The sequence below is a fragment of the Rutilus rutilus genome, assembly GCF_951802725.1.
Source record: "Rutilus rutilus genome assembly, chromosome: 6".
NCBI classification, from domain to species: domain Eukaryota; kingdom Metazoa; phylum Chordata; class Actinopteri; order Cypriniformes; family Leuciscidae; genus Rutilus; species Rutilus rutilus.
Genome location: NC_140214.1, coordinates 39,519,253 through 39,541,966, shown reverse-complemented (window position 1 = coordinate 39,541,966; position 22,714 = coordinate 39,519,253). Strand labels below are relative to the sequence as shown.

The window sequence follows — 22,714 nt, the reverse complement described above, 5'->3', positions numbered from 1 at the left end:
ACTTAGGCTACTTGTCTATATACTCTCAATGTCCATCAATTCCACGAAGGAGTCACCATCTAGACTCTCCAAAAAGTTATAAAACACTTTCCAGATGGACCAAAAGGTATGCGGCTTGTTTTTCAAAAAGTAGGTAATCTTTTCTAAGGCAAGGTGTGAGGTCATCCCCTTTATCCATTGAGACACGCCGGGACTTTCTTCTTTTTTCCAAGTACATGCTATTACATGTTTAGCTTCTAGCAAACAGAGAATTAACAATAATCTTTCATGTTTGGTCATTTTAAAATTCAGAGGACAAACATGCAATATACACAGCTTTGGAAGAGGAATTGCTTTACTAATGATTTGGCTTATAATATTAAGTATTTTAACCCAAAAGTAATTAACTTTAGTGCATTCCCACATACAGTGAAATAAAGTTCCCTTTTCTTGTTTACACTTGTAACACATGTCAGGAATATTCGGGTAGAAGTGATGTAACTTAACTGGAGTGATATATTGTCTACTCAACCATTTATACTGAAGTAGTCTCAAATGGGTGTTCATTGTCTGAGTTTGGGCTTTCAAGCATGCCATTTGCCACTCTTACAACACACAATGTTATAATACATTTTAAAAATGAATTTCAGGTCAAAATGACTCGAGGGAAGGATGTTAAAGATTAAAAGTGTGTGTCAAAGGCTTTAGATTTAATCAATCAGGTTTATTTCTTTCTTCTTTTTCTTTTTTTGTGCTTCTGAAACATCTCAAAATGTGAGATAATGCCTGTGGCCTGTTGCACAATAATAGGTGGCTAAATCCAAAATCTAAATCCACATTTTTAAGTACTTTTTGAGAGCCTGATTTAAAAAACCAAAAGTCTCACCATTAAAATCCATGTTACAAGCACACAATTATAATGTTCTCATTATGATTTTATGTAGCCTATCTGACAGACTTGTGCTGTACATGTTGCACTGAACCATATTTTCCTTTTTGAAAGTGATTTAAAGCCATCATGTTGAACAGTCTCTATCATCTGTCCACATGTGTCCTGCAGTGATTGTGATTATTGTTGAGACGGCAGTATTTGATGAAGATTTATTTATTTTTTTTGGTCCACTTTTGAAAGCATTGACATTTCTTCAACTTGTGCTTTCATTTTTTTAAATATTTATTTTAATTTATATGGATGTTATGGATATTTGTCTACAGTGTTCAAGGTCATTTTCTTGTGGTTGGTATATTAAATACTGTAAAGGATAATTCAGACAGACTGTTTATTATATTCCTCTCTCTGTTCTGTGTGATGAAGCTGATTTGGTGATTCTTGTATCTTGTCTGTTCATTCCTGTTTTTAGCATCTTTTTTACATTTTGAATGATTGCTACTAATTTTCTTAATAAAACCTCTGCAATTGTGTTTAATATGTCACCGTATACTGAGATGTTCGTTATGAACATTCCACTTTATGAGCTCGTAATGTGAGGATGTGTTAAATTGTGAAGCAAAGATAAACAAAATATGAAATCCTTCATTCATGTTCATAATAATAGTTCAGAAATCCACTTTGATAAACTAATGACTGTAACACACTTCACTTTCACTCACAGCCGGATTACAAGAGCAAAGTTATTGGGTTTGGAATTATTTTATTATGTACAGATATTTCCATAAAATAACTTCAGCAACTTAAAGTTTGTTTAAAGATATTTGCTCAGTCAAGGATTATACGCCTGAAATCCACATGGAAAGCTCAAAAAGCAAACATGATATTTCATGGCTTTCAGAACTAAAATTGTTCCTGATGCAAGAATAAAAAAGAATAAGTTGTTGATAAAATAAGTTTAATCTATCATTACTTGAAGCAAATACAAACATTAAGTAAAAATAAATGAGACAGATTTCTCTCTCTCTCGAAGAAGAAGAAGAAGAAGAAGAAGAAGAAGAAGAAGAAGAAGAAGAAGAAGAAAAGTCGCCAGTTTCAAAACTACATGAATATCTTGCATTTGCATAGAAGAATAGAAGTAGAAGATAAAAAAGATGTTCTAATGAAAGTACAATGAAGAACAAGTTAAAAATGAATATCAGATTAATGCCTCTTAAAAGTGTTATGGCGTCTTCTTCAGCCCTCTGAACTATGAGAGCACAAGAACACATTGAAAGGAAATGTTTTTCCAGAGTGAAAGCCTGAGCTGCTTCTTCCCAGTGTGAATCTCATGTGAATCTTCAGCCTTGATTTACATGTGAAGCGTTTTTTACACTGAGGGCAGGAGACAGATTTATTGGCTTCTGTTTTTTCTTCCTTGTTCACGTCCATCCGGTCTAAAAGAAACATTAAATCATGTGAGATTTCAAATGAGAGACAAGCGTGAAGTGAAAAGTGAAGCCCAAAGTCAAGATCACTGATGAGTTCAATAGTCATTTTAATCCCATCAGATCTGGTCGACAACTGCGGTTCACGATTATGATCTATTTTAATGTCCTGAAGATGATTTGTGTTATAAATCACTATTTTGGTCGTGAAACTCTAGATGGCGCAGGCTTGACATGTAATCTGTAAGCAATCGCATAATTTCCTACACGGCACAAGCTGATTGGCCGCTGCTGCTTCTGCAGCCAATGACCTCACTTGCTCAATATTTAAATAGAAATTCACAGAAGAAGAAAAGATTTGCTTTATTAGCGGGTGGATATTCAAGCCCAGTGAATGTTTCATAGGAATCCACTGTTTCTGTTCAGAATCTTCATGCACCAAATATTTGTTTCTCACCTGAGATTAAGGCTTTGTTCTTCAGTATCACGATGTTTCATTCTGCAGGATCTGGATCTCTCATGTTCTCTCTGTCCTCTCCATCCAGATGCTTTCTGCTAGCTCTGTCAAAACACAAACAAGTTTCATTTCCAACAGACAAGATGCGAGAAATAATACATATTTCAGATTCTGCATTAAGAATAATCAAATGTAAAAAAAGGGGGAAAAATATAAAACCTATAGTTATTATATAACATAGTTATTTGGAGAGGGGGAATGTGTGCTCAAATTCGGTCAAAAGGTTTGAGCCGTGAGGATTGTCTAATTCTTTAGAAGGGCTTCAGTGTATCCCTTTGCTTTGACCCTCACTGTTGGCTTCATACTCATATCTTCCTCAGTTGAGGCGAGAGTCAGCAGCAGGTCAACATACAGAGCATCCTGAGGCTTACCAAAACACCCAGAGACCTCATTGAGAGTCTGTCCTTTGCCCACCACCCGGTTCCCCCTATTGGGCACAGTCTTCTGTGACGTTTGCCGTTACTTGTCTCTTCCCACCTTTGCATACGCTTAACAATATTGCAGTTTCTCACAGAGAATCATAAAAGCAATGAAAAGAGAGAAAAGTACTTTCTACAACACTGCCTGTTGTGTCTGCCAGAACCAGATTCAGAATCACATCCGACATGAACCTCAGTAGGAGATTGCTCTGAGAGAAATGCAGAGAACCCTTGATATTGTCCCTGCATGTTGTCCACACATGTGCTGATGTCAATACCTAGCTTGTGTAATGTCTCTTTGAGCATCTCTTCACAGTCCATCACAGCAAACAATCGCTCATGGATGGCATCTGTAACATATATCTCTTTTGAGGTTATATCTTGGGTGGTCTCTATTTGGACTGAAAACATGCCTACCTGTTGAACCTCATCTGCAATTGTGCTCTTTAATTCATACAGGTTTGAACCAACTTGAGGGTGAGTAAATAATGACAGAATTTTCATTTTGCATTTGTAATTTGGCTGATGACATCCACAACTTTATAGATGATGTCTTTTGAAAGGAAAGTCACGAGAGCCTCTGCCCTTTGCCCCAGTGTCATGGTGTTTCTTGATTTGTTTAATACAAGTGTTCAAGTGCCATTGAAGGCTCATATCATACTTGCTCAAGAGTATAATCATCCAATGTATAAGCAGCCTCTGCTTTATCTCCTCTGTCACTAAATCTAATGACTTTTGTAACATCTACTTTGCGCTCCATTACCTGGTGCTTATTCTTTACTTGTTCATAATGTAAAGACATTTGGTTGCCAGTCAATAGACTTTTCACATCTGCCTTTTTAGCCATTAGAAAGTAAGTATCTGCAGCATCTCTGTGGGCATTACTTTTCTCATTTCCTCAATCCTCTGATGAACATGTTTCCATGCATTCATACCTCCCTTTATGAAAGGACTACCACCAGCAACCGGTGCAAATGCAGGACACAAAGAACAGGACAGAAAAGTAGTTTTTTTCATTACATGTCAATCACTTGTAGTTGGTTTTATACGTTCCTTGATAAACTTTTGCTATGTGATGTTTCTGTGGCTGTTGAGGATGATAACTGAAAAACATGTTAAAGAAATAGTTCACTTAAAAATGAAAACTTTTAATGTCGGTAACCAGACGGTGGATGTACCCCATTGACTTCCATAGCAAGAAAACATACTATGAGGTTCATCAACTGTTTGGTTATCGACATTCTTCCAAATATCGTCATTGGTGTCGGAAAGAAGAAAGAAATTCATACAGGTTTGAAACAACTTGAGGGTGAGTAAATAATGACAGATTTTTCATTTTGAAGTGAACTATTCCTTTAAGGTCCTTTGAGGCAAGCAAAATCAGTCTCCTCATCTACACTCACTGCTTGTGGCTCAGTGACCCTATGCCTGGCTGCTGTTGTCTCTCTGAAGATCAATGTCTCTGTCCCTGTCTCTTTTGATTTATCACTTCCCTCAGCACCAGGATTATCTGTATTAAACCACAATCACATTTAAAATAAGTCAAAAGGCTAAAATCACTGAAAATATATTTAAAATATCAAAAAAAAAAAAAAACTGAACTGAATAAAAAAGAATTCCTTTACATACATACATTTAAGGATAAAAGTTTTTGCCAAATGCACAACAGTACATGTAGCTACTACTTTAGTCGCCTGTTCCTGTGTGCTTGTTTGTCAGTTTAGCAGATTTGGACACACAAAACAAAGAGAAAACAGGCGAGTCTGCCGGCCCTGGAATCCTCCCGGTTCTCCCGATGGCCACTCCATCTTATATCTCATCGGTTTTGTTATTAAAACCAGTAACACTCATTCTGCGCTTGAGTCCAGTCCTACGTGATAATGAGAAAGTATCTCATTATGAGATTTATGTTCTGGAAATATTAAGACAACTCACTATTATGATCAATTTCCTCATTACGAGAAAAAATCGTAATTACGAGAAAGTTTCTCATTAAGTGTGACTTACAGTTTATATATTGTACTAGACTGTGAAAAACTGAAAACATTTGACTTCTATCAATCAAATGACTTCTATTATGAATAAAACAATATTAAAACCATAAGTCCTATAATCAAAGAATTAGACACTGAATAAGATCAGGGATTCAGGCAATTACATGACTATATCGTCATCATCATCATCAATAAACAGCCAACATCACTTGATCTAATTTTCTCTTGGCTTTTTTTGCTACAACAATTGTGCTTTTATAAACACACAATCATAGCAGCCAGAGAAAATTTATCATTAAAGAGTCAAGGGTCAAGAGCCTAACTAAAGCAAACACTGACCACCATCATGGTGACTTTAAAATACAACTATTGATTTCATTAAAACGGAAATCAAATCAAATCAGTCTGGTTAGTAATGAGTGAAGCTGGTAATGATGTTTGTGGAGTTGTTTAACCTTCATGTGGTGTTCATGTCATTTTTGACTGGAGAAGATTATCTTTTTCCTGAAAATACTAGTTCCCTTTCGTCATCAGGGAACTCCGACGCCTCGTCGGGGAGGCCGACGCCTCGTTACATTGGCATGCAACATTTGCATTCCGCAGCCCGCCTACTAGTGCGGGTATAACAAATGCTTTTTGCTTCGGAGCCGACCGGTTGTGTCCTCTCTGAGTGAATGAGCTTAAGATTGTATCTTTCTTACGCTCTACGAGTCTGCTGTTTCAGGAGGGGATCTCTCTGTGTTGGTGAGACGGCGCTTCAGCGACCACGCGAATCCTGTCTGCCGGGTGCGTCTACACTGTTAATTCAAAAGCTGTTTTCACAGCTGGTAAACGGTTGAGTGCACACAGCGGGCTTGCAGTTTCCCCGCTGTGTTGCCGGGTTGGATCCCTGTGTGCTTCAGCACAATAAAGAGAGTACTTTCTTCCTGAAAGAGCAACCCGAGTGAAGATCGCGTCCTTTTCAGGATGACGTTTCACTCGTGTGTTTCTGGATGCAATAGTTTCCTGTCCTCATTGACGGCCACGACCGCTGTTTCACATGCCTAATCAGTGTGTTGAAGCTGCGTTCGTGGGTGGTTCATGTTCTCTCATGAGTGCATGACCACGTCGGCACGTTGTTCGTCTCCCCTTTTTAAAGGATCGAGCCGTTCAGCGTGCCGTGTGCCGTCGAGCGCCGGCTGACAGCGCGGGTTGTCACGGCAACTCAGCACGCGTCATTCGGCGCTCTAGATGTGCGGCCGAGACTCGTGTACCTCTACGAGGTTGAGTCCCAATTGCTTGTTCCCCAATTTAGTTCCTTTTCTAAAAAGAGGACTACTTTGGTTAATGGGCATTTGGTGGTCTGAGGGTTACAGTGCGGAACGTCTCGCCAGGTGAAAGACCCTCACGAGCTTCCTACTCCTCTAGCGCATCGCAAACATGCTGAGACTGTGTTCATGGGTGGTTTATGCTTTCTTATGAAAGCATGACCACGTCGGCACGTTGTTCGCCTTGCCTGCAGGCTTGAGCGCTCAGCGTGCCGTGTGTCATCGAGAGCTACATCGGAGAGAGGGCTGTTGTACTCTGAAAATGATGCTGAGTTCCTACTATAATGGTGTGTTCTAATGCTGAAGGTTCAGACTTGACAGCCACACTTTCCTGGGCTATTCTAAAGTGCCTGGATGTGTGTGAAAAATGTTGGCAGTACGGAAGCTTTTTGGTACCAATATGGCAAGCCAAACATGCCTAAATCTGCAGAAGTTTTTCCTCTCTCTGCCTAGAGTTGCAAGCAGTACGCTTAGCCTTGTGTCGCCTCAAGGGGCTTCTCAAACACAAGCACGTACTGGTCCGTATGGACAGCACTGCGACCGTTGCGTACATCAACCGACAAGGTGGTCTACGCTCCCGTCATATGTCGCGACTCGCCTCCCACCTCCTCCTATGGAGTCAGAAGCATCTGAGGGCGCTTCGTGCCGTTCATGTCCCAGGGGAGTTCAATTATGTGGCCGACGAGCTTTCACGTCAGCCTCCCCTTCCGGGAGAATGGCGACTCCATTCCCAGGTGGTCCAGCTGATTTGGCGAATCTTCGGAGCCGCACAGGTAGACCTGTTTGCCTCTCCGGACACGACCCATTGCCAGTGGTATTACTCCCTGACCGAAGGAACTCTCGGCACGGATGCCCTGGCACACAGCTGGCCCTGGGACTTACGCAAATATGCGTTTCCCCCAGTGAGCCTTCTTGCACAGACCCTGTGCAAGGTCAGGGAGGACGAGGAGCAGGTCCTTTTGGTGGCCCCGTATTGACCAACGGACTTGGTTCCCAGAACTCATGCTCCTCGCGACAGCCCCTCCTTGGCCGATTCCTCTGAGGAGGGACCTACCCTCTACGAGGCGCCTCTATGCTCTGAAGTGGAACCTGTTCGTCGGCTGGTGTTCTTCCCACGGGGAGAACCCACAAACTTGCCTGGTCAGAGTCGTGCTCTCCTTCCTACAAGAGGGGTTGGAGCGAAGGCTGTCTCCCTCCACTCTCAAAGTGTATGTTGCTGCAATAGCCGCACATCACGATGTAGTTGACGGTAGGTCCGTGGGAAGCACGACCTGGTCATCAGATTCCTCAAGGGTGCTAGGAGGCTAAATCCACCTCGCGATTTGCACCCTGTACCCTCTTGGGACTTAACTTTAGTGCTTAGAGCGCTCCAAAGTCCTCCTTTTGAGCCTTTGACGACAGTTGAGCTTAATATCCTGTCCATTAAGACAGCGCTCCTGTTAGCATTGGCTTCCTTCAAGAGGGTAGGGGATCTGCAGGCTTTTTCGGTCTATGAATCATGCCTAGAGTTTGGGCCTGGCCTTTCTCATGTTATATTGAGACCCCGGCTCGGATATGTGCCCAAGGTTCCTACCACGGACCAGGTAGTGAACCTGCAAGCGCTGCCCCAGGAGGAGGCAGACCCAGCCCTAGCTTTCTCTGTCCCGTCCGGGCCCTCCGGGTTTATATAGACAGAACGCAAAGCTTCAGGACCTCAGATCAGCTCCTTGTTTGTTATGGAGGCCAGCAAAGGGGAAGGCTGTCTCCAAGCAGAGGTTAGCCCTCAGGCTAGTGGATGCTATCACCAGGGCTTATGAGTCCCAGGGTGAGCCCTGCCCACCCAAGTTGCGGGCTCGCTCCACTAGGAGTGTTGCCGCTTCCTGGGCTCTGGCACAAGGCGCCTCGCTAACAGACATTTGTAGAGCTGCGGGCTGGGCGACACCGAACACGTTCGCTAGGTTTTATAGCCTACGTGTGGAACCTGTTTCCTCTCGAGTACTTGCTACGGCCAGTAATTAGAGGGAATAGGTGTGTTGGCTTGCGATGCCATTCCGTGAGCGGATACGTGCGTCTTTTTGCTCCGTTTGGTTACCCAACAAACGGCTAACCTCGTGAGTTCCTCCATCACCCCCTCCGGACTTTGTTCACAGAGACTATAACAACTTTTCTTTTCTTGTTGTTTTTTTTCACCTTGTTACACCTATGGTGTTCCCGGTCAAAAATGACAGGCCTACACAAAATAGCTTATAAATCCCTCGTTATGCTATATTATCCCCAAAAATTGGATTCAATCTTTTTATCAACTTGTTTTCTTTCAATTAGGACTGGTTTTGTATTCAATTTTCAAACAGTTTAATTGTAGGAGTCATTTATCCGAGCTTATGCACCTCAGTTTTTGAGTGAAAAAAGCATTATTTGTTAATAATTTTGGCAATATTGAGAAAAATATGAAAATAAATTGCACTGTTGATCACACTAATCTACTTTAATGTTTAACCAGGAATTTTTTTTTGAAATGCTTTTATTTTGTACAAAATGACACAGAGTCACACTTGTGGTGTTCCCGGTCAAAAATGGCCAGCCTACACAAAATAGCTTATAAATCACTTGTTATGCTATATTATCACCAAAAATTGGATTCAATCTTTTTATCAACTTGTTTTCTTTCAATAAGGACTGGTTTTGTATTTCATTTTCAAACGGTTTAATTGTAGGAGTCATTTATCCGAGCTCCTGGTCATTGAAAGTGAATGGGGGAGACTGAAAATTAGAGAAAAATTGAGTTGTCAGGAGCATGTTTATCATGTTCACATATGTATATGTGTGCTTGCAGACATAGAGCCATTGGACATGTGCATGCATGGATACATGTATGCCACACACACACACACACACAAACTATTTTCTGAAAGAAACATTCTTTTTCACAGTGAAAATGTTTTAATCTAATATCCATTCGTCAATCTGACATTACCATATTCGAACACACACTCACACACCTAAACTCACACTCACGCACAAACTGGCTGTGACTGCAGTGACCCTGCTTCAAAAGAATCTCTCTTTCATGTTCTTGTTTCATCACACCTTCCAGACAAAATATTATGACATTTTGTTTTGGAACTGTGATGTTCTCACACAGAACCAGACGATATTTACAAATATGTGATAGCACAGGCATATAAATGCCTGACAGCACCTTGCTTGTCATTCATTTGTGGCAGCACAATGGCAAAGCAGCTCTCTGCACATGATGTTATTCATCAGATTTTTGATTCAGAAACTAGTGAGGAGGAGGAAATGCAGGATGCATCTTGCAGTGAAGATGTTTTAGAAGAAGATGTTTCAGAAGAGGAAGGCACCACTGAATTGGCTACGGAGCTTGAAGAAACTGATGAGGAGCAGTCTTCTGGTGATGAGGGCCCAGCTGAGGATACCGTTTAATTTTGGTCAAAAGATGGAAATTTGTCCTGGTCTTCATCCCCACCTATGAGGCAAGGCAGGTTTTCTGCTGAAAATGTCATGAAGAAGACGCCAGGGCTAACAAGATATGCCATATGCCGAATTGATGACATAAAATCATGCTTCAACTTGTTTGTGACGGAGCCAATTGAAAACATAGTCATATCCATGACTAATTTGGAGGGGAGAAGAGTCTTCAAAGATAACTGGGAGATGGTTGATTCAACAGACATCCAGGCATATATGGGTCTCTTGATTCTGGCTGGGGTCTACAGATCCCGAAATGAATCCACCGACAGTTTATGGGAGGCAGACACAGGTCGGGCAATTTTCCGAGCCACAATGTCACAACAGACATTTCACATGTTGTCACGGGTGATCCGATTTGACAACAGAGAGACAAGACCTCAATGCCATCAAAACGATAAGCTTGCTCCAATTCGAGAGCTCTGGGACAAGTGGGTGGAGAGGCTGCCACTCATCTACAATCCAGGTCCAGTAGTCACCGATGAGCGCTTAGTTGCTTTCAGAGGCAGATGTGGATTCAAGCAATATTTCCCCAACAAACCTGCCAAATACGGAATAAAGCTCTGGACAGCGTGTGACTCTAAAAGCAGCTATGCATGGAATCTTCAGGTCTATACAGGGAAACCGTCAAGTGGTGTTCCAGAAAAGAACCAGGGCCAGAGAGTTGTTCTTGATATGACAGAAGGTCTGCAAGGACATACAGTGTTATGCGATAATTTTTTCACTTCCTATAATCTCGGCAAAGAGCTACTGAAAAAAAAAAACACCATGGTGGGGACAATCAGAAGGAACAAGACGGAGCTTCCTCCTGCACTAGTGACCAACATAAACAGGGATCTTTTTTCCACCAAGTTCACCGACACACATGCACTTGTGTCATACTGCCCGAAGAAGAGGAAAAATGTCCTATTGATGTCAACTCTCCACAAAGATGCTCTTGTGAGTACCAGGGAGGACAAGAAACCAGAAGCCATCCTGTACTACAACGAAAACAAAGGGGGAGTTGATAACCTTGATAAGGTATGTTATTTTTAAAATTTTTGTTTATTGCCTAATTGTTTTATAATGTAATATTACAATTCTCTAATATGGTAATATAATTATTGTGTTGTGTGTGCGTGTGTGTGTGTGTGTGTGTGTGTGTGTGTGTGTGTGTGTGTGTGTGTGTGTGTGTGTGTGTGTGTTTTAAGGTTACTGGCACATACTCCTGCAAGAGAAAAACGCTACGATGGCCCATGATGTTGTTTTTTAACATCCTCGATGTGTCAGCGTACAATGCGTTTGTAGCATGGATGGAGGTGAATCCAGGGTGGAAAGAGGGGAAAACCTTCAAGAGGAGGCTGTTCCTAGAAGAGCTGGGGAAATCCATAGTGACCCCCCTGATACAGAGGCGCCAACACATACCACGAGCACTGCCCTCTGCTACATTGGTGAGAGACATACAAACACCAGAACCAACAGCAGGTACAGGTCCTTCAACTGTCACAGGCAGAGGAAAGAAAAGGAAGAGATGCACTTTGTGTGCCCCAAAATATGTGCAAACAAGCACTGTCTGTTTCAAATGCAGAGCGCACATTTGCAAGGCACATAGATTATGCTGTTGTCAGTCATGTGCATAAGTGGCACAAAATGACCAATTGCAAGTTACCTTAAAAATGCTTTTGTTAGTCATTTGCATGAGTTTACACAGAGACCTGGTGTTTGTCGTTTTGGTTAGTTCATAATTTGGAAAACTGAAAGAAGTGTTTGATTTGTGTTCTCTATATGACAGCGTTAATGTGTTCTTTCTTGTATGTCACAATGGTTAGATTTGTCAAGGAACAGCACAAGTGTTACTGTGCACCCCTTTTCTCAAAATAAAAGCATTGCAAAATATAAGTGCTGTGTTTTGTGATCTTCTACATTAAATTTTTAATGGCCGGTCATTTTTGACCAGGAACACCACAAGTGTGACACTGTGCCATTTTATACAAAATAAAATCATAAAAAAAAAAAAAAAAAAAACTTCCTGGTTAAACATTAAAGTAGACTAGTGTGATCAACAGTGTAGTTTTTTAAAATATTTTTCTCAATATTGCCAAAATTATTAACAAATAATGCTTTTTTCACTCAAAAATTGAGGTGCATAAGCTCGGATAAATGACTCCTACAATTAAACTGTTTGAAAATTAAATATAAAACCAGTCCTAAATGAAAGAAAACAAGTTGATACAAAGATTGAATCCAAGATTGGGTGAAAATGTGGTTAAATGAGTGATTTATAAGCTATTTTTTATAGGTCTGTCATTTTTGACCGGGAACACCACAAGTGTGACTATGTGCCATTTTTTACAAAATAAAAGTTTTTCAAAACAAAATTCCTGGTGAACCATTAAAGTAGACTAGTGTGATCTACAGAACCAATATTTTTTCATATTTTTTTCATATTTCCAAAATTATTCAAAAATAATGATTTTTTTTACTTAAAAAATTAGATGCCAACTCTCAGATAAATGAGGCCCACAATTAATTAGATGCAAATAGAAATATAAAACCAGTCCTAATTGACAGAAAACAAGTTGACAAAAAGATTGAATCCAAGATTGGGTGAAAATGTGGTTAAATGAGTGATTTATAAGCTATTTTTTATAGGCCTGTCATTTTTGACCGGGAACACCATAGGTGTTATAGGATTTTGAACACCACATGAGGGTTAATCCTCCTCTGCTGAGATCTTCACAGATTTAATGTCGTCTTTTCTCTTCAGTTGATTTCATCTAAGGCTGAAGTCAGATGTAGTTCTTGTGTTTCTGCTCGTCTCTTTTTCTGTTCTCTTCTTTCCTTCAGTGATTCTGCTTGTTAACAGCAGGTGTTCATAATTAATGCTCAATCACTACTTAATTATCTCATTAACTTACTGGTACTTTAACTCTGTAGTGTGCACACACATGAACACTGAGCAGTGTTAATTTAACATGGGCGTTTTTCTGTGTATTATTACATAAATCTTACCCGTTTCATTTAGATATGACTGACAAATATGAATCACATTCAGTTTATTAATACAATTACGTAAATCTTATCTGTTTCATTTATATATGACTTAAAAATATGAATCACATTTAGATTATTAATTGGTTTATGTCAAAACTATGTAATCCAAATGGGTGGAAATTCTATATGCAATTTAAATGCATAAATCTTATGTTTAGACATAATTTTTTTTTTGAGTGAATATCGTGGCTGTTAGGAAACCAACTTTGTTTGCTCAGCGCATAAAGATGAACTACTTACCGTGATCTCAGACTGCGGTGATGTGGTTTCTCCACCTCATGGATCTTCATGTGAAGCTTCAGGCGAGTTTTAATAGAGAAACTCTTTCCGCACTGATCACACGTGTGCAGCTTCTCTCCAGTGTGGATCCTCTCATGTGTTTTCAGATGTGCTGACTGACTGAATCTCTCGTTGCAGTGTGAACACTTGTAAGGTTTCTCTCCAGTGTGGATCCTCTCATGTGTTTTCAGATTTGATGACTGACTGAATCTCTCGTTGCAGTGTGAACACTTGTAAGGTTTCTCTCCGGTGTGGATCCTCTCATGTGTTTTCAGATTGGCTGACACACTGAATCTCTTGTCGCAGTGTGAACACTTGTAAGGTTTCTCTCCGGTGTGAATTCTCTGGTGCAGTTTTAAATGGTTTGCTGAAATAAAAGTCTTCTCACACTCGAAGCACAAATAAGCTCTTACACCAGTATGAATTTTCTGGTGTGTATGTAAATTTTGCAGTCGTGAAAAACTCTTTCCACAAACAGAGCATGAATGTGGCTTTTCCTTCATATGAACTTTCAGGTGTGTCTTTAGGGCTGATGACCCAGTAAATGTTTTGCTGCACTGATCACATATGAACGGCCTCTCTCCAGTGTGGATCATCATGTGAATCTGTAGTTCAGTTTTCTGTGTGAATCTCTTTTCACATTGTTCACACATGAATGGCTTCTCTCCGGTGTGGATTTTCATGTGACTCTTAAGGTGAGCTGATTGCGTGAAACTCTTTCCACATTGATCACATGTGAATGGTTTCTCTCCGGTGTGTATCCTCATGTGACTCTTGAGGTGAGCTAAATGTGTGAAACTCTTCCTGCACTGATCACATGAGTGCGGCTTCTCTCCAGTGTGGATCCTCATGTGAACATCAAGACTATGTTTGTTTGTGAAACTCTTTCCACACTGAGTGCAGAGGAAAGATTTCTCTGCTCTGTTTTTCTGTAAAATTGTCTTTTTCTTCTTTGAGCGACTCAACGATTTTCCTCCAGGTTTGATATTCTGTTCCTCCTCCACCTCACTCAGTTCTTCACTCTCCTCGCTCTCTTCCATCAGGTCTGAAATGAAAGAAAAAGTCAGTAAATATTCTAATTATTATTATTTTAAACATTACAGGCACAAATCCCATGTTTGTGTAGTGTGACCTACACATTGATTTGATCATCAACACAATTATCTAGCCTAAACTCAACATTAAAAAATAGACAATAGTGCCATGATTTTGGCTCCAACTTTTAAAATGAAGCCTTTTCATTATTGAGGGACGGTCACACTAGACCTTTCACCCCAATGACTTCTATTGATATGTATGTGAATGTGGGACACGAGAAACACAAGCTCGGTGTCTGTAGAAATCTGTTGACTAGATGCTGCATTAGTGGAGAATAACAGTATGTTTGAACTTCTAACATTTTTGTGTAAACTCACAATAACAACAGAACCATGTGCTTTTGTAAAATAATGAAAGCAGTCAGATGCACTTTCTGTCGTCTCGGTCTCGTGAATTGCAGCACATCACAAAAATGAGCCGAAACTCAGCGTATAGGACTTGCCTCGCAGACATGAGAAATACCAGCACATTTATAATCATAATACGTTTGTCAATGCGCTGTGGCAAACTTTATGTGTGAGCTTGATCGCTGATTAGGCTGTGTTATAGGCAATTAAAAGCTCATTATTATGATTTATAAATGATATGACTAATCGCTTAAATTAATGACCACTAGTTGACCAGAAAAATCTTTGGTTGAGGACAGCCCTAGTAACAGCGCTATAGTGTCTTATTATGATAATTTAATTTGATCAAATGTAAGAATGATATGAATAATGATGCATAGATTGAATAACATAAAAAAATGGCATTTATAAAGGTAAATAATGCCCTGGGATAAACATCAAAAATATGCATATAGTAACTTTTTGAAGTCGGACAAGTGAATAATCGTAGGACAAGAACAGTGATTTCAATGTTAAGTCAATGCAAAGAGGCGTTACACGCGTAAAAAATTCCTGCGGTGCGAATGAGGCGTAGAGCGCGGCGCGGTAGACACGAATAATGGCGCGAATTGAGCGCCTGGCGCGCTAAGCACGTTACGTGCAAATGATTTTATGTAGTGCTTTTTGTGCATTCACGTGTTTGACGCGAATTCACGTCTGCCGCCCGAGTTGAAAAATCTGAACCTCTGCGTCAATTCGCACCGCGTTAACCAATCAGGAGCCTGCTTGCTGCTGTCACGTGGTGAAGTAAAAACAAAGTAAATCTTTTATCACATAAAAACTTGATTTCAATATATGAGACATATTCATTTTGTATTGGATGCTATTTATTCCATATATAAATCAAGATTATATGAAACATTATTATTCTAATGTAAAGACAACCAATATATTTTAGTGTATAAGAACATAGTTTGTGTCTGGACAGTGTTGTGTGAGAAAGAAAAAAAAAAAAAATCACAGGACAGGTTAATCACTTTATCATCAATACAAAAATAAATTACAGATTATGTGGGGGCGAGGGTGATCCTCACTCCGATGCGGGACAACAGGTCATCAAACTGGGCGGCGGGACAGGCGGAAGCTCCACTGATAGCAGCCGTCATCCAGGCGCAGCTCCTGGAGCAAGTGGTGAAACTCTGGCGTTTTCAATTCATTCCTATGGAAGTCGAGCTTCACGCTCGCGCAGTGCATTTTGGGATTGACAGCGGACCGGAGAAAGCGTTGAGAGCGACCGAGAGCGTCAAAAGGTTGGGCAGTTCTCGACTTTATGCAAATATCAAGCGAAAAACGTGGTCGGCAGCCAATTGCTGTGAGGTTCGGGATGTGACGTCTGTTTTGAGAGTTTAAAAACATGCAAATTGTGCCAGAGTTTATGCTGGATTTAGTGCGTAAATCATTTTGTTTACAAATTAGATGCTCTGCAGTTGTTATATATATATATATATGTTAAATATTTTATTGTGGATGTTTTCATTGTGATATGGCTGGGTTTATAAAAGTTTATAAAATTGAAAGGGTCTTTCCTTGGAGCATTTGGAATCAAAGCTTGTCTATTTCTAAATGTAATCGCGTGCATCGCTGATACTGTCCGTGTGTTGAAATTTTTTTTGATTAAACACACTCGCAAGTCGCAACAGACACATCCCAAAGCGGAGACGTTACAGCGCTGCCAGCGGCACCGAGCGGAGTTTTGCCGCTGTAGTGGACACGCACCTAGTGTTGAGCCCTGACTGTTCTCTGCTGCTCAGCTACTGTTCGGACGCTCTTGCTTACTGCTCCGCGTTTTGCTCTATCGCTTTTACATTTTATCTCCTATTTTTTCTATATTTTATTTCCTTTATTTTATTTCCTTTTATCACCTAATTTTAACTTCAGCAAATCAGCACAGTGCTCATACGACAAAGTTTGGATTACTACAAAAACTGAGAATTCTTTTACCCGACCAGCTTACATACCGGGAAAGGAAAACACAACTGCCTACAAGGATAAGAGAAAATGCCTCTTCTGGAATCTACTTGCTGCACCAACTGCCACAGACTTTTACAAAGGATTGCAGTTCTAGAAACAAAGTTACTTACGGGACTACCAAACCAGACGGAGCACACAACAGAGCTTCGTCATGGACAGCCTCAGCATACCGGTGAGTCCCATGAAACTAGTACTCCTCGACAGGTAGAGAAACAAGCCGATCGACTTACTAATCGATGGCACAAACAGGGCTAAACCCAAAGGCACTCGAGACATCAGATTGTCACGAGCATCACATATTACCGCAGTAGCATCCTCTACCCCAGATACAGCTCTGACAAGGATTGCAAACACTGGTCTGCTACCACTGCCTATACATCTTGAGAACAGATTTGAAGTACTAATGAATGTAAATGAGGAATCCACAAATGTGATGAATGTGATCGAACACAGACTGAATAGGCCAGTAGCTAACACTGATGCTAACTGGCGCTCAAGGTCGAGCAGACAGCGGCACTCAGCTCAGAGCGCAGCCGAGCCCAGGACTCTGATAGTGGGGGACTCCATAATCAGAAACATTAGCAACAGGGATACAACTACGTGCTGCCTTCCACAAGCAACAACTTCTGATATAAACAGGGAACTTCAGAACATTCTGATGAAACATAAGACTGCTAATCGACTCATCATACATGTGGGGAAGAATGATATTCATAAAGAGCAGTCAGAACTCCTTAAGAAGGATTTCAATAAACTTTTTGAAACACTTAAAAGACTGAAAGTTCAAACATTCATCAGTGGACCACTACCAGCAAGAGGAACAAACAGGTTTTCACGGTTGCTTGGGCTTAATACATGGCTGCAAAAAACCTGCAATATAAAAGCAGTGAACTTCATTGACAATTTCAATCTTTTCTGGAGTCAACGACAACTGTTTCATCGGGATGGCCATCACCCAAACAAACTTGATTCAAGAGTGTTAAAGGACAATATCTACTTCTCCCTAAATCATCCTTCTGCGGTTTGTGCCAATCCACTCAATCTGAACGGCACACACACACCTGGACACAGTATGAATGACCACGGGACTTCACTTCAGCAGCAAAATGGACATGATAACACCACTCCGCCACAACAACCTCTGCTCACGGACACAATCTCAGCAGAGCCCTGCACACAGAGCTCACCACAGACAGCCATATCAGAACTGCTTGAAGATTCAGCACCCAAGGACGACTTCCTGGAAAACAGCCAGGGAAGCCAGGACAGCATATTACAGCCTCCTATAACACCAGAGCAACAGCCCCTTTCACCAGACACTTTCTCCCTCTCCCCTGCAACGCCACTACTGTGCTTCTCACAGAAAATGGAAGAACTGGTGCATGCTGGAACCAGACTATCCCACTCTTTTGCTGCAAGCCCCCAGATACCAACAAAAAAAAGACAGGCACCACTACCACCAAAGCCTGCGGGCCCAGCTCGCCCTCCCCCTCCTCCTGTGAGAGCTCTTCGGCCTCTGCCACAACGCCAGGGCCCACACCCTCCTCCTTCTGCTCGAGGTGAACCAAAAACAACTGATACCAGCTCTCAGTGATATGTGTCGGGTCCCCGTTTTGATAACAGTAACTTTCTCAAATGTTTACAAAACAAGCGGGAACCCAGTGTGCCTGTATCTTTCTCTATTGCTGTTCTATTACAAGATAGAAAGTCTAAGGCCTTCAATAGCCGTACAGCAAACCCAACTAATCTGGTGCCTATTACACGTCAAACTAATATTGCTGTGGGGAAAAGTAAGTCTGTTAAGTTAGCTCTTTTAAACATTCGCTCACTTAAAAATAAATCACTTCTAGTCAACGACTTAATAACCACAAACAACCTGGATTTTATGCTTCTAAATGAAACCTGGCTAGAAGACAGCTTCAGTGCAACAATCCTCAATGAAGCAGCCCCTCCTAACTTTACTTTTATGAGTGTCTGCAGAGCTGTTAAGAGAGGTGGGGGTCTAGCTGCTCTTTTTAAAGATATCTATCAATGTAAGCAAATATCATTTGGGAATTACTTGTCTTTCGAATATCTTGGTAATGTGTTAAAAGGTGCTCCACGCATTTTACTTTTCATTATTTACAGGCCTCCAAAATACTCTCCAGCCTTTGCTGAGGACTTTACAGAACTGTTATCAACAATTACCTCAGAGTTTGACTGTTTTGCCATTGCTGGAGATTTTAACATCCATATAGATAATGCAGAAAACAATATGGCAAAAGAAATCAAAACTGTTTTAAAAACTTTTGATCTGACTCAGCATGTACATGGACCCACACACAATCGTGGACACACTTTAGATTTACTTATCAGTAAGGGTCTAAACATTTCATCGATTGTTATTAAGGATGTAGCACTGTCTGATCATTTCTGTATTTTCTTTGATATATTGATCTCTCCTGCCACTGAAGCTAGATCTGTGTCTGTCAAGAAGAGATGTTTAAATGAGAACACTAGTGTCCTATTTATGAAGGCTATATCTTTAACACCAAGCATATCTGCAGACTCTGTTGATTTTCTCCTTGATTCTTTTAACTCAAAAGTTAAAGGTGTAATTGATGATATTGCTCCTGTGAAAGTCAGGAAGAAGAGTGGCAGACAAAAGGCACCTTGGAGAAACTCAACAGCAGTGCAAAATATGAAAAGACAATGCAGAAAAGCAGAGCGCATGTGGCGGAAGACAAAACTTGTAGTCCATTATAACATCTACAAAGACAGCCTTCATGCTTTCAATATGGAACTAGGCAAAGCTAGACAGACTTTCTTCTCAAATATTAAAAACAGCAATTTAAACAACACACGCACTCTTTTTGCTACTGTAGAGAGACTGACAAACCCCCCAAGCCAGATTCCCAGTGAAATGCTCTCAGACAGCAAGTGCCGTGAGTTTGCTTCTTTCTTCTCTGAGAAAATCAATAATATCAGAAAGGTGATCAGCACATCCTTGACTTGCGCTGGGGTCAGACAGATCAAACCACCTGAGAAAGTAGTTACTATGTCTGATTTCAAAGAAATTGATGGCAAAATTTTGGAAGAAACCGTACAGCACCTTAAAACATCAACCTGCGCTCTTGACACACTTCCCACATCTTTTTTCAAAAGTGTGTTAAACAGTTTAGAAGCAGATCTTCTAGAAGTGGTAAATGCTTCACTTCTCTCTGGGAGTTTTCCAAACTCCCTGAAAACTGCAGTTGTCAAGCCCCTCCTGAAAAAGAACAATCTGGATAAGACCATATTAAGCAACTATAGGCCGATCTCAAATCTTCCTTTCATAGGCAAGATCATTGAAAAAGTTGTCTTCAATCAGCTGAATAAATTCTTAAGCTCGAATGGATACTTTGACAATTTTCAATCTGGTTTCCGACCGCACCACAGCACAGAGACAGCGCTCATAAAGATAATAAACGATATTCGCTTAAATACTGACTCAGGCAAATTATCAGTGCTGGTACTACTCGACCTCAGTGCTGCATTTGACACTGTCGATCACAACATACTTCTGGACAGGCTGGAAAACTGGGTGGGGCTTTCTGGGATAGTCCTAAAATGGTTCAGGTCATACTTAGATGGGAGAGGTTATTATGTGAGTATAGGAGACCATAAGTCTGAGTGGACATCCATGACATGCGGAGTCCCTCAAGGCTCAATTCTTGCGCCACTCCTGTTCAACCTGTATATGCTCCCAATGAGCCAAATAATGAGAAAGAACCAAATTGCTTACCACAGCTATGCAGACGACACACAGCTCTACTTAGCCCTATCGCCTAACGATTACAGCCCCATCGACTCCCTGTGCCAATGCATTGATGAAGTCAACAGTTGGATGTGTCAAAACTTTCTTCAGTTAAACAAAGACAAAACTGAAGTCATTGCGTTTGGAAACAAAGATGAAGTTCTCAAGGTGAACGCATACCTTCACTCTAGGGGTCAAACAACCAAAAATCAAGTCAGGAATCTTGGTGTGACACTAGAGTCAGAGCTTAGTTTCAGTAGTCATGTCAAAGCAATAACTAAATCAGCATACTATCATCTGAAAAATATTGCAAGAATTAGATGCTTTGTTTCCAGACAAGACCTAGAGAAACTTGTGCATGCTTTCATCACCAGCAGGGTGGATTATTGTAATGGACTCCTCACTGGCCTTCCCAAAAAGACCATAAGACAGTTGCAGCTCATACAGAACGCTGCCGCCAGGATTCTGAGCAGAACCAGAAAATATGAACATATCACACCAGTCCTCAGGTCTTTACACTGGCTCCCAGTTAAATTTAGGATTGATTTTAAAGTATTATTACTGGTATATAAATCATTCAATGGCCTAGGACCTCAATACATTGCAGATATGCTCACTGAATATAAACCCAACAGATCACTCAGATCATTAGGATCATATCAGCTTGAAATACCAAGGGTTCACTCTAAGCATGGCGAGTCTGCTTTTAGCTATTATGCCAGCCGCAGCTGGAACCAGCTTCCAGAGGAGATCAGATGTGCTCCTACTGTAGTCACTTTCAAATCCAGACTCAAAACACATCTGTTTAACTATGCATTTACTGAATGAGCACTGTGCCAATGTTCGTCCGACTGTTTGTACTGTATTTTATTTTTTATTTTTCTAAACTGTTTTAATTATTCTTATTTCTTTTTATTATTTTAATTTCTTCTATGTAAAGCACTTTGAATTGCCATTGTGTATGAAATGTGCTATATAAATAAACTTGCCTTGCCTTGCCTTGAATAACTTGAGAAATACAACTTCATCAGTAACTATAAATCTGAGTTATGCTTACAACCCTGTCAGCCATTCTGGAAAGTTCATTTACTTCATTACTGGTTATTCCTATAAAAATAAAATAAATAACAATGAAGTATATAGAAAAAGGTCTAAAATTCTGGAAACGTTGCAAATTAGGATCCATTATTATATTAAATAAATATAAAACAAACTAGTAACAAAATATTTAGTTTGACCTGATGTTGACAATCAATAAGATTTTTTTTTTTTTTTTCTAAACAGAACATTTTGCAGCCATTTCACAGTTTAACTGTTTATGTAAATGTGATGAAGCGCTTGAAGCTTTATAGCATGAATGTTTTTTAGCATCATAAATGAAAAGAAGTATAAACACCAACCTCTTTGTTCTTCAGGATCTTCATTGTGTTTCATCCTGCAGGGTTCTGGATCACTCACGTTCTCTCTGTCCTCTTTAATAAACTCAGTCTGTGCAGATTTCAGCTCCTCCTGATGCTTTGATGCTCGTCTTCACTTGTAGCTGATGGGAAATTTCAAGCATTTATTGGTGAACTGCTGTGGGAGGAGCTTCACTGACCATGTGACTGCTGTGGGAGGAGCTCCACTGACCATGTGACTGCTGTGAGAGGAGCTTCACTGACCATGTGACTAATGTGGGAGGAGCTTCACTGATGATGTATTTCCAGTGGGAGGAGCTGATCTGCCAAAATCAAACATATATCAGTTACTGAGTTTGTTTTTAAACTATTTGTAACATCTAAGCATTTTTGTCTCTCTACTGCAAAGTACCTGATGCTAATTCACAAATTAAATGTATGTATTTGAAAACAGATTTCCAACATTGTTGTTTATTAAGGGTTGATGTTTTTAGGGGAGGAGGTCTATTTCTGTTTCTGTTTCTATTTCAAGTGTGGTGACTGTTTAAGAATGTATGGGTCAGATTTTGACTGATGACCAGCACTCTTTCCCCTCTTTCACACATTTGGTAGAAGACTCAGATATATTGCCTTTCTATTTGTTCTCTCTCTCTGAAATTGTAAGTTTACTCTACAGTGCCGTGAGAAGCAACGGGCGAATAATGCCACTTTCTCTAGTCAAGGCCAGTAGGCCTGGAAAGAGTCTAGATGTAGGGCTGCACAACATATTGAAATA

At 40.5% G+C, this 22,714-nt stretch overlaps 1 protein-coding gene across 1 annotated transcript; it reads right to left on the bottom strand.

Moving 5' to 3' along the window:
- Nucleotides 1-1,616: 1,616 nt before the first annotated feature.
- LOC311291352 (uncharacterized protein) lies at nt 1,617-22,072 on the bottom strand. The gene is made up of 4 exons (XM_084410344.1): nt 21,943-22,072; nt 13,274-14,357; nt 2,753-2,856; nt 1,617-2,304 (listed from the first exon to the last, which is right to left on the bottom strand). Exons 1-3 carry the CDS (start codon nt 21,974-21,976, stop codon nt 2,790-2,792), a joined length of 1,185 nt encoding a protein of 394 aa, XP_084266470.1. The 5' UTR covers nt 21,977-22,072; the 3' UTR covers nt 1,617-2,304; nt 2,753-2,789.
- Between the last annotated feature and the right edge of the window lie 642 nt (nt 22,073-22,714).

Coding starts and splice junctions, on each gene's coding strand:
- LOC311291352 (XM_084410344.1), bottom strand. CDS start 21,976: ATGAAACACAATGAAGATCCTGAAGAACAAAGAG. Junction 14,358..21,942: donor AGATCCTGAAGAACAAAGAG/GTTGGTGTTTAT, acceptor CTTTCATTTCAG/ACCTGATGGAAGAGAGCGAG. Junction 2,857..13,273: donor CACCGCAGTCTGAGATCACG/GTAAGTAGTTCA, acceptor GTGTTTTGACAG/AGCTAGCAGAAAGCATCTGG.